The sequence below is a fragment of the Hemiscyllium ocellatum genome, chromosome 10 (assembly GCF_020745735.1).
Source record: "Hemiscyllium ocellatum isolate sHemOce1 chromosome 10, sHemOce1.pat.X.cur, whole genome shotgun sequence".
NCBI classification, from domain to species: Eukaryota; Metazoa; Chordata; class Chondrichthyes; order Orectolobiformes; family Hemiscylliidae; genus Hemiscyllium; species Hemiscyllium ocellatum.
In genome coordinates, this window is record NC_083410.1 from 75,290,039 (window position 1) to 75,303,079 (window position 13,041).

General features: G+C 41.9%; 1 protein-coding gene across 7 annotated transcripts in view; it reads right to left on the bottom strand.

Moving 5' to 3' along the window:
* Positions 1 to 13,041, bottom strand: part of dop1a (DOP1 leucine zipper like protein A) — a 315,487-nt gene that overhangs the window by 138,795 nt on the left and 163,651 nt on the right. For all 7 annotated transcript variants that reach the window (XM_060831625.1, XM_060831624.1, XM_060831626.1 and 4 more), the window contains 2 exons: positions 7,973 to 8,232; positions 1,934 to 3,965 (listed from right to left, as the gene is read on the bottom strand). In XM_060831625.1, coding sequence (XP_060687608.1) covers positions 1,934 to 3,965; positions 7,973 to 8,232 — 2,292 coding nt within the window. The remainder of the gene's footprint in view (positions 1 to 1,933; positions 3,966 to 7,972; positions 8,233 to 13,041) is intronic.

The following is a 13,041-nucleotide window of genomic DNA, read 5'->3' on the forward strand; positions in this document are numbered from 1 at the left end:
TCCCACTTGCCTGCACATGGTCTGTATCCCTCTATTCCCTACCTGTTCATGTGAAGGCCAAACGGCTCTTAAACATTGCTATTGTATCTGCTTCCATCATCTTCCTGGCAGTGCATTCCAGTCAACTACCAATTTTGTTAAAAAAAAACCCACCTTGCGTATCTCCTTTAAACTTTCTCCTCTCACCTTGAAACTAAGACCCAAATTAAATATCGTAGAATTCTTTAGTATGTAAGCCTAGCTCAGTAACACTAACATTAGTAATATTTAGAATTTAGAACTTCAAGAAAAACAACAAGAGTGCACCTTGTCAAAAGGAGGTTGTCCAAAACAGTTTGAATGATGGGTAACCTGTGAAGAACAAAGCTACAAATTCATTTGGGAACAAGTAACAGCATAACTGGGTACCATTTCCAACTCTCAAGCAAACAAATGTGCGATAATGCATGCTAGCAACACTAATCTAACGACAATGTGTCAGAAAAACGTATACTGAACAGTAGAGACAGTTTGAAAAATTGAAGTCATCAAATAAAGATTAACTGAATTATATATTTAATCAAGCCACAGTTTAACCAGGCATCAGTGGGCCAACAAATGGAACTTGGTGTAAATAAGAGTCATAGAATCCCTACAATGTAAAAGCAGGCCATTCGGCCATTGAGTTCACACTGATTCTCCAAAGAGGATCCCGCCCAGATCTACTCCTTATCCTATCCCTGTAACCCTGCATTCCCCACGCCTAATCCACCTAACCTCCACATCTCTGAACACTATGGACCATTTAGCAAGGTCAATGCACCTAACTTGCACAGCTTTGAACTGTGGGAGGAAACCGGAGTACCCAGAGGAAATTTGTGCAGACACGGGGAGAATGTGCAAACTCCATATGGACAATTGCCCAAAGGTGAAATTGAACCCAGGTCTCTGGTACTGTGAGGCAGCAGTGCTAACCTGCGAGCTATTATGCTGCCAATTAAGATTCAGCCATCAGAATTTTGCATGCCATTAAGTCTTTAGAAGATATGAAGTGGAAAGCCAGCAAGAAGCACATTGGAACAGTAAAATCTAGAGGTAACAAAGGTTTGAAGGCGTCTGCTGCAGCTGAACTGAGGGCAAATTCTAGAAATGTCACAGAGGTAGAAGTAGGTAGTCTGACGCTCATGCAGATATATGAACAAAATCTGATCTCACTGTGAATTATAATACTCTGGTTGTCATCATCTGATTTAGAATCAGACTGCTGCCAGGAGTGATCCACTCCTGTTCCTACGTTTCCAGAATCTTTCTTAATTTTGAAGATTTCAGATCATAATCTATTTTTCCTCTCACAGCAATGCTGGTAACCATTAGCTGTGTATTTGATCAATTCTGCATTCCACCCTATTCCTCCCTCACTATAACAACCATAGAAAATGCTGGTGACATTCAGCAGATCCGGCAGCATCCATTGAGGGAGAAGCAGTTATGTTTCACATTCAATAGGAGTCTTCTTCAGAACCCTTCACCATTGTTATCTTTTCCCTATCTCTACACTTGATTAAGACCTGCTACATTTATGATTTGTTCTATTTCTGAGGCAAGGTTATAGACCCAAAATATTGGCTACTTTTCTCTCTCTGCCAATGCTGCCTTTCAGTATTTCCAGCCTTTTCAATTTATATTACAAAAATTTGACTGTCTTAACTAATAATTGTCTGATATTCTGTCCAACCAATTACATTAATATATTGTGGAACATTGAGCTGGTGAATTAGATAAGTAAGCTTCATAAAACATCTATCTGCATCGGACAATTCTTTTTATTTACATGCTCAGCAGATGGCTTTCCTCGGAACCCATTATGCTGGCTTTAGAGAGTGCGGAATGATGACTAAATCTGCTCAAAAGCAATTAAACATAGCAAAACAACAACACCTTTAACAGTACATACCTATTATTTGACATTCCGGACTCATATTTATATTGATGGATTAGATTGTCCAAATTTCGACAAAGTTGCAATGTCACAGCTGTTACCATCCTCCGAAGCACTTTCCCCATATATGGGAGAGTTGATGTTATCAGTCCAATCCACTGAGCATTCATTTTACAGGAAAAGGGTTGATTGAATGCCTTAAGTACAGCAGACATGAACATTCCCTGAGAAGTAATTGGTTGAGAGTGCAAATATTGTAAAGAGGTCAATGACTGTTGTGCATTACTATTCTCTATATCAGAGGTAACAAACTCATATCCTGTCTCATTATCTTCAGATGTAAACATCACTTTATGCTCCAGGACAATCAGTCGCTGCACCAGCTTTAATAGCTGAGTCTGCAATGTGCTGCAATTGTCAATTTCATCCTCTGAAAAGTTGATGATACTGTCCTCAGATAAGCCTTCTTCAATGGTGATTATATTTTTCCCAGCAGTTCTCAGATAGTGCCACTTCTGAGCACTGAAGACAGAAGAAAGCAAGCAGTGGAGGACTACCTTCTGAACTTTGCACTTCAGCAGCATATCAGAGATAAAGCTAGCAAAGCCTTTGGCTGAACTTTCAGTCACTTTTGCCAGCTCAGTAAAAAGTAAGGTTAGGATTCGGATACTCACAATTTGCAAATTTCGGTTTCCAGAAAGATCCTGTTGAGTCACTTTTACATAGGTGGGGTAGTAGCTTCTCATAAAGTACAAACAGAGAGAGATAATGATCTCTATGTACATTGAGCTACGAAAAGCATGGCTGGAATCAAGTGGAATGTGACTATAGAAGTCCCTACCCATGACAGAAATTCGGTGCCTGGCCATAAGATTCTGCAGTAGTGAAAGCTGTGGAGTATAGGTATTATTTACACTCGTGGTGGAAATGGCACTCACAAATCCTATTGGATTTGCTTTCAAGATAGATTCAACAGCAGACAGAGCATGTAAAGCCCTTGTGGAATCACACACTTGAAGATAGAGTAAAACATGCTGATATAAAGGATGAATATGAAATTTTGAAGTTTTCCAGATTCCTGGAGATCCAATATCACTCTCAATTTCAGAAATCTCACCTTCACCACAGCTGTACCAGTTCTCCAGGTCCATGTTATCTCCAAAGGACACATTAGGTGGTTTCACTTTTTCATTCTGTGCCTTCTTTTTGTCATCTTCCTTCTTTTTGCTTATTTTTATTTTGGGTTTTGCTCCAGGTGGTATAGGAAGATCTTTGATGTCAAGCTCTCTATTAAATGGTTTCATTATCACTTTGCCAATTTGTCCTAAATGGTTACCAAGTGGGTTCATCTTTATCAATTGCATCTCTTCTGTAGAGAGACTGTATGGAGACAAAGGATCTTCAGGTACTGAAATAGTTAGTGAGGATTTGGGTCTACTTAGGCTTCCAAAAATGGTCCCAACATCAGCATCAGTTGACGCAGACATACTTTCAGAACTGCTACACTTAATAGTTCCATTCAAGGAACTTTTAATACTCGGGCTTTTAGCTTCATTTTGAAAAGAACACTCAGCTGGTTGCAAGTTTTCACTTGATCCCAACATACCAGCTTTAGTCTGAGCTGAAGCCTGAGGCTCTGGAGATTCAAACTCGTTATTTAGTCCGTTTACAACACTGTTGATCAAATGTGAAACTACTTCTTGCACAATAACATCCACTGAACATTCTGACCAAATTTGTGCATTTCTGTTGGTTTTAGCATTTCCCATACTCAATGGTTCTGCCTCATAACTGCTGTTGTCTCCTGTTGAGGACTGGGAAAAGCCAGATTCAGAACTATGAAGGATTTCTGCCTGTTGCTCTTGTAGATCGAAGTCTGACACTCCAAATGGTAATGTTTCACTACTTGTGCTCAGCATTGACAACCTGTCACTCAGAGGATTCACCGTAAAGCTGAAGTTCTCCATTTCTTCTGCACCTAAATGTTTGTTAATCGTTTCTTTAGAAGCTGGGTGTTTTCCAGGGTCAAAGGATAGGTGTCCAAAAACTATGGGATTAACAATATCAGAAAGAAAGTTAAGTTTAAACAGCAATCTTGAGTCAAGCTTCTTAATAAGCTTTAGCTGTTTGTTTAAAGACTAATTGTGTCTTCAAACTTCATTGCCAAAAAACATGATTCCTTAAGGGGGAGGGAGTGCAGCCAGAAGTTGTGGTACACATTGGCACCAACAACATAGGTAGGAAGAGGGATGGGGAGGTCATTCAAGAGCTCAGGGAGTTAGGCGGGAAGCTAAAAGCTAGGACAGACAGAATCGTCATCTCTGGGTTGTTGCCGGTGCCACGTGACAGTGAGGCAAGGAATAGGGAGAGTGTGCAGTTGAACACGTGGCTGCAAGGATGGTGTAGGAGGGAGGGCTTCAGGTATTTGGACAATTGGACTGCATTTTGGGGAAGGTGGGACCTGTACAAACAGGACGGGTTGCACCTGAACCAGAAGGGCACCAATAACCTGGGGGGTAGGTTTAAACTAATTTGGCAGGGGGATGAGATCCGGACTTGTAGTCCAGCAAGTAAGCTAGCTGTTTGTCAGGATGTCCAAGAATGTAGGGAGGCTGTGGAGAAGGTAGCACTGACAGGGAATACTTGCAGACACAGAGATGGGCTCAAGTGCGTATACTTCAATGCAAGGAGTATCAGAAATAAGGTGGGTGAACTTAAGGCGTGGATCGGTACCTGGGACTACGATGTTGTGGCCATCACGGAAACGTGGATAGATGAGGGACAGGAATGGTTGTTGGAGGTTCCTGGTTACAGATGTTTCAGTAAGATTAGGGAGGGTGGTAAAAAAGGAGGGGGGGGTGGCACTGCTAATTAGGAATGGTATAACGGCTGCAGAAAGGAAGTTTGAGGGGGATCTGCCTTTGGAGGTAGTATGGGTTGAAGTCAGAAATAGGAAAGGTGCAGTCACCTTGTTGGGTGTTTACTATAGGCCCCCCAATAGCAGCAGAGATGTGGAGAAACAGATTTTGGAAAGGTGCAGAAGCCACAGGGTCGTAGTCATGGGCGACTTCAACTTCCCAAATATTGATTGGAAGCTCTTTAGATCAAGTAGATTGGATGGGGCAGTGTTTGTGCAGTGTGTCCAGGAAGCCTTTCTAACTCAGTATGTAGATTGTCCAACCAGAGGGGAGGCCATATTGGATTTGGTACTCGGTAATGAACCGGGACAAGCGATGGGCTTGTTAGTGGGTGAACATTTTGGTGATGGTGACCACAATTCTGTGACTTTCACCTTGGTTATGGAGAGAGATAGGTGCGCACAACAGGGTAGATTTTACAATTGGGGGAAGGGAAATTACGATGCTGTAAGACAGGATTTGAGGAGCATAAGTTGGGAGCATAGGCTGTCAGGGAAGGATGTGGTGGAAATGTGGAACTTTTTCAAGGAGCAGATACGACGTGTCCTTGATATGTATGTACCTATCAGGCAGGAAAGAAATGGTCGTGTGAGGGAGCCTTGGTTGACGAGGGAGGTTGAATGTCTAGTAAAGAGGAAGAAGGAGGCTTACATAAGGTTGAGGAAACAGGGTTCAGACAGGGCAGTGGAGGGATACAGGATAGCCAGAAGGGACCTGAAGAAAGGGATTCGGAGAGCTAAGAGAGGGCATGAAAAATCCTTGGTGGATAGGATCAAGGATAATCCCAAGGCATTTTATGCGTATGTGAGAAACATGAGAATGACGAGAACGAGGGTAGGTCCGATCAAGGACAGTAGTGGGAGATTGTGTATTGAGTCGGAAGAGATAGGAGAGGTCTTGACTGAGTACTTTTCTTCAGTATTTACGAACGAGAGGGACCGTATTGTTGAAGAGGAGAGTGTGAAACGGACTGGTAAGCTAGAAGAGATACTTGTTAAGAAGGAAGATGCGTTGGACATTTTGAACAACTTGAGGATAGACAAGTCCCCCGGGCCTGACGGGATATATCCTAGGATTATGTGGGAAGCAAGAGAGGAAATTGCAGTACCGTTGGCAATGATCTTTTCGTCTTCACTGTCAATGGGGGTGGTACCAGGGGAATGGAGAGTAGCGAATGTTGTGCCCCTGTTCAAAAAAGGGAATAGGGATAACCCCGGGAATTACAGGCCAGTTAGTCTTACTTCTGTGGTAGGCAAAGTAATGGAAAGGGTACTGAGGGATAGGATTTATGAGTATCTGGAGAGACACTGCTTGATTAGGGACAGCCAGCACGGATTTGTGAAGGGTAGGTCTTGCCTTACAAGTCTTATTGAATTCTTTGAGGAGGTGACCAAGCATGTGGATGAGGGTAGAGCAGTGGATGTAGTGTACATGGATTTTAGTAAGGCATTTGATAAGGTTCCCCATGGTAGGCTTATGCGGAAAGTCAGGAGGCATGGGATAGAGGGAAATTTGGCCAATTGGATAGAAAACTGGCTAACCGGTCCAAGTCAGAGAGTGGTGGTAGATGGTAAATATTCAGCCTGGAGCCCAGTTACAAGTGGAGTTCCGCAGGGATCAGTTCTGAGTCCTCTGCTGTTTGTCATTTTTATTAATGACTTGGATGAGGGAGTCGAAGGGTGGGTCAGTAAATTTGCAGATGGTACCAAGATTGGGGGAGTTGTGGACAGCGAGGAGGGCTGATGTCGGCTGCAAAGGGACTTAGATATGATGCAGAGTTGGGCTGAGGAGTGGCAGATGGAGTTCAACCCTGCCAAGTGTGAGGTTGTCCATTTTGGAAGAACAAATAAGAGTGCGGAATACAGGGTTAATGGTAGGGTTCTTAGTCAGGTGGAGGAACAGAGGGATCTTGGGGTCTATGTACACAGATCTTTGAAAGTTGCCACTCAGGTGGATCGAGCTTGTAAGGAGGCCTATGGTGTATTAGCGTTCTTAGCAGAGGGATTGAATTCAAGAGTCGTGAAGTGATGTTGCAGCTGTACAAGACTTTGGTTAGGCCACATTTGGAGTACTGTGTGCAGTTCTGGTCGCCTCACTTTAGGAAAGATGTGGAAGCTTTGGAGAGGGTGCAGAGAAGATTTACCAGGATGTTGCCTGGAATGGAGAATAGGTCATACGAAGATAGGTTGAGAGTTCTCGGCCTTTTCTCGTCGGAACGACGAAGGATGAGGGGTGACTTGATAGAGGTTTATAAGATGATCAGAGGAATAGATAGAGTAGACAGTCAGAAACTTTTTCCCCGGGTACAACAGAGTGTTACAAGGGGACATAAATTTAAGGTGAAGGGTGGAAGGTATAGGGGAGATGTCAGGGGTGGGTTCTTTACCCAGAGAGTGGTGGGGGCATGGAATGCGCTGCCCGTGGGAGTGGTAGAGTCGCAATCATTGGCGACCTTTAAGCAGCAATTGGATAGGTACACGGATGGGTGCTTAATCTAGGATAGATGTTCGGCACAACATCGCGGGCCGAAGGGCCTGTTCTGTGCTGTATTGTTCTATGTTCTATGATTCCACTGAACAATTTTCATCCACTTTTCCCCCAGAGATTTATCTTGTGATTTGAAAATCCAACACACTGTTAATGAGAAATATGACTGAATTCTTACCATTTCCAGTTGATTAGATTTAAGAAATTAATTTACATTATAATAATTAAGTGAAGAAATCTGCAAAACTCAATTCCTCAAAGAAGCAAGAAATTACATAATCTTCAATTGTGAAGTGTGGGGTACCCAACTGGAGAATATTTTCAAACATTTGAAAGGATCACTTTTGCCTGCTGAATACTTTTATTCCAAAAAACTAGGATTCAACAAAATAAACATATTCAAGTACATCATACTTTTGAGACAGACCAGCGCAGCTCAATTACAGGAAAACATCACACTTACCAGCAAATATATGGATTCTAAAGAGATTTTAAACCAAACAGGGATTTAGTTCAGGTTACACCTCAGAATAGTTGAAATTTGCACAGCATAGAAAAATCAATATAATGGAAAGTTGATAAAATAAAATTTACATTAGAACAATAAATGACTTTTTTAAAATAAAGCACTAATTGAAAGAATACGCACCATCTACACCATTAATCCCTTGCATGTAAGCAATCGTATCTTCTTCAACAGGCGTATTCTTGGATTTACTTATGTGCCTCTCAATTTGCATTCGTTGAACAGAAATACGCTGGGTTTTTGGGTGGAGTAGCAACAGAAGCAGTGGCTCAAGGATCCTTGCAATGTCATGTCTCTGAATACATTGGTTCAGCCAGGACTGAGCCACTGAACAAATGGAGCCATCCATGCTACTCAGGCTATCGAGCATTATTAACAGAGACCTGAACAAAGCAAATTTAACTACTGAGTTAATACCTTTGAAATCTTTTTTAATCAACAGAAATCAAAAACAATTTTGAATCCATTTGCACATCATAGTTAGTTATCAGCTCTCATCAAACAGGAGGCTGCGATTAATTAGCAGGAAGAGAAGATTCCTGTTGCTGGAAGGATGAACAACAGAAAGCAAAGACTATAAGTAACTGGCAAAAGAAGCAATGGTGACTTGGAATAACTTTGGAGGCACAGTCAACTGAGGCTTTCAAAAGGGAACTGGATTGTTATCTGAAAAGAAACATTTGGCAGGCTATCGGGAAAAGTAACACAGTGGAAACAGGTAAACTGTTCTTTCAGAGGACCTGCACATATATAATGGAACAAATGGTTACCTTCTGTGCTGTAACCAATCTATTATTCCAATGGTATGGATTTTGGGTCTGTGATAAATAAATCATGTTTACAGCAGCCCACATACCCTTTGTGGGGTTTTACACAGAAATTGCTAGTAATCAGGAGTTTGGTACAGCACATCATCCTATGCAAGGGATCCCAATACCTGAGTGAATACAAAAAGCATCAATGTGACTCTTCAATCAGACTGAAGAATCTTCTGAGCCACACAGTGCCCAAGCTAGGAATAATCATTTAAAGAATATAATTCATGGAAGATCCAAGAGTTTAAAATAGATGTGAGAGGATTCTAGAATCAAAACACCAAAAGAATCTTTACTAGACAAATTCAACAAAACAAACACAAGCTAAAGTAAATAAATAGTTAATAACTACTTAATAATTCCAAACAATAAGCTTCTACCTTGCACTAAATCCAATCGACATATCCCAACATAATTTAGTTTACCAGGAATTTCACATCGATGACCTTTTAACAGTCTCATATCCCTGTTATTCTGAGTTCATCTGCACTACACAGGATTCGGGTTTATAACAAATCCATATCGGTTGAGAGGTGGTCAGGACTCTGAGAGGGTAACTTTTAAAGGGCAACCGCCTAACCCTCACCTGTGTTCCCAGATGGGGGGAAATGGAAGCCTTCCAAGTGAGCACTGAGATTGTTGCAGTCCTCAGAAAAATGGTACTGAGTAGCCATGAGATAGTCACTTAATATTCTTAATTGTTGGTGAGTCAAAAAAGCTCCCAAAGGGGTATCACACTCAGCATTTAATTGCTGAGCGTTTCGGACATTACATACATTGAGTCAAGCATTAAAAGACTAAACTATGGATTTACAACAATACCATAAGGTGTAGTTTCCACCTTTCTCTTCTGGATCCTTTTGTGATCACACAAGGTGTTCAGATCCATTTTAATAGATCACTGGTACATATGGAACTTGAAACTGGGCTTTCTGGCCGAGAGCAAGATACTCCCAAGATACCAGCTTTATAAAAAGAAAATCAACTTGTTCAGATATGTTTTGACACATTGAGAGAAGACAGGACTTGAAGCCAAGCTTTCCAGGTCAGAAGAAGGATACTCAATCACAAGACCCCAATCCAAGAACCTATATCAATGATGTTCTGTATATAGTCCACCAGAGTTTACTCCTCTAACATTGAATACATCATAATCTGTTCCACTTCTATGACCTGAGATAGTAAGAACTGCAGATGCTGGAGATCAGAATGGATAAAGTGTGGAGCTAGAAAAAGCACAGCAGTCCTGATGAAAGGTTCTGACCAGGAACATCGACACCCTTCCTCCTTTGATGCTGTTTGACCTGCTGTGCAGGTTCCAGCTTCACTCTTTATCTACCCCCACTTTTATCACTTACCAGACTAGATTTTTTAAATCAATGTGTTTGGACGTGTATGTCACATCTATAGGAAAGGTTTGGATGGATATGGGTCAGAAGCAGACAGGTGGGACTCGTTTAGTTTGGGATTATGTTCAGCATGGACTGGTTGAACTGAAGGGTCTGTTTCCATGCTGTATGATGCTATGACCTCTGGAGCAGGTAGAACTTTGAACAGAGGCTTTTCAAAAAAAAAATCCATTTGGCGCTCAGATCTGCCAGCTCATGTTTCATGACAGATGTTTTTCAAACCAACCTGTTCAATAATATATGAAACACATCTGGTGCAGGTGAGGCTTGAAATTGGGCCTCCTGGCTCAGTTGTAGGGACACTATTACTGTGCCACAATAGCCTTAAACTCAGGGATCGGTAGGGCTGGGACATAGACCTTCTGCCCCATAGGTACAAAACCAACTTTACTTTTGAAATACCTCATCACCAAGTTAGCCAGTTACCCTATGAATAAGCAATAAATGACACCAAATGGCATTGTAACAATAACAAAAGCTAGTAGGAAAAGAGCGAGGGCCTAAATCAGATTAGAGTTGGAGGAGGAGATAATGCATTCCAGCCCTCATATGATAATTTCTGAACACAGTTTCTGATACTTTCCAATTAAATTTCATTATACATCTCTGGAACAGGTAGGACTTGAACCAGATCTACTGGCTGCGAAGTAGGGACATTAACATTGCACTTGAAGACAATTCTCGGAACCCTGCGAGCTGTTTAAAAAGAAAAACTGAGCCATGTTATGATATACTTCTGAAACAGGCAGGTTATGAACCCAGGTCTATTGGCTCAGAGGTAGGGACACTACCATAGCAGCATCAAAAATGGTGGCACTGGAAACGCACTTCAGGTGGCATCAATGGAGCAGGACAGTCAAAGTTTCAACATGAGCCCTTCACCAGGAATGTCATTCCTGATTAACGGTTTATGCCCAAAACTTTGACTCTCCTATTCCTCGAATGCCTTCTGACGTGCTGTGCTTTTTCAGCGCCACCATTTTCGACCGACTCTCCAGCACCTGCAGTCCTCACTTCTCCTCACTACCATGGCAACATAGGAGCCCCCTCCATTTCTTTTTTGCTGTCTTAGTGTCGCACAATACCCTGTAACAATGGGGTTCCAAACGGGATCAGTTTTGTGACTGGAACTGTTTACAACCAGACTAATGCCATTTACAAGTTTGCTGATGACACCACCATAGTCAGTTGAATCTCAGCTGGGAATGAAACAGACTACAGATGGGAGGTGGAAGACCTGGAAAAATGGTGCACTGAGAACAACCTAGCTCTCAATGCTGGCAAAACCAAGGAACTCATTATTGATTTTCAGCAGGATGTTACTCATGCCCCCCTACACATTAACAGCATGGAGATGGAACAAGTGGAGAGTGTCAAGCTCCTGGTAGTGGTCATCCACAACAAGCTTTATTGGACTCTTTCTGTGGATGCACTGGTTACAAAGGCCCAACAATGTTCCCTCTTCCTCAGACAGCTGAGGAAATTTGGCATGACGGTGAATACCCATGCAAACTTTTACAGGTGCGCCATCGAGAGCATTCTGTCTGGATGTATCACTACCTGGTAGGACAACTGTGCCATTCAAGATAGGAGACAGTTACACAGAATGGTTAACTTGGCCCTGACAATCACAAAGGCCTACCTCCCATCTATAGAATCCATCTACCAGGCCTGCTGCCAAAGAAAGGCCACCAGCATTCTCAAAGATCCATCCCACCCTGGCAATGTTTTTCTACAACCTTTACCATCAGGGAGAAGGCACAGAAGCCTGAACACTCGTAACAGTTTCTACTCTACTGTTGTTAGATTACTGAATGGCCTCTCAAACTCTTAACATTCGCCTGTACCTGTGTTTTTGTTTTTGCTGCTGTTTATCTATTATTTACTTATCTATGCTACTTAACTCTGATTTGACTACATTGCACGCAAGACAAAGCTTTTCACTGTGCCTCGGTACATATGATAATTCAATTCAATTTATATTGGTGACTTGGATGAAAGAAGTGAAGCCAAATTTGCAGAAAACATGAAATTAGGTGCAAAGTCAGGTTGTGTAAACAGTTTACAGAGAGACATTGATAAGTTAAGTAAAGGGCATTAAGTTGGCCAACTGAGTACACTGTAGGAATATGTGAAGTCACTTTGGAAGGGAGAACAAAAGAACAGAATATATTTAAATGGGGAAAAACTACAGAAGCTGCAACACAAGAGACTTGGGGGTACTTGTGCACGAAATATAGAAAGCCAGCACACAGCTACAATAAGTATACAGGAAGATTAGAAAATGTCTTCTGAGCACATAAAAAAAATCCTTCCAATAACAGTGGGCACCAAAGGTCAATACCTCTATTCACAACAATGGAAGTGGTTGTCAGGACTGACTCTGCATAGCCTAGAGGAGTGTAATACCATCTCTGAATATGTTGATTTGAAACTATTTACAAGGTTTCTGAAAGAAGTGGTTGGGCATATGCAGCTATCTAGGCTACTGTCTACATCTGAAATCTGAACAGGCATAACAGTTGCACCTGAAAGACATTAGGATAACAAGAAATTGGACTAGGCGGGAGCCATTTGAGCCGCCAAGACTGATCCCGTACTCAGGATTATGGCAGATCCAATAAGCTTAACATTCAGTTTCCTATCCTTTCCGAGTAACCTTCGATTCCCCTGACTGTTCAAAAATCTAAGTCAGCCTTAAAGGACTCTGCTCCCTTACGTCTCTCTAGCAAAAGACACTCAAACTATTAACCCCTTACCCGGCTAGGACGAGTTAACTTGTCTTCACCCAATTTGTCTTTTTCAGAGTGCGACGAGTAAACTCGTCCAAAACATAATTTCAAAAACAGCCACAGACGAGTTTATACGTCAATTCTCGGCATTTCTGGGCCCTTCTCAGCTAGAAACGAGTATACTCGGTAACTCATACATCTGGTAGCTGTGTCTCTTCTGCCTGAGGCATTGCAAG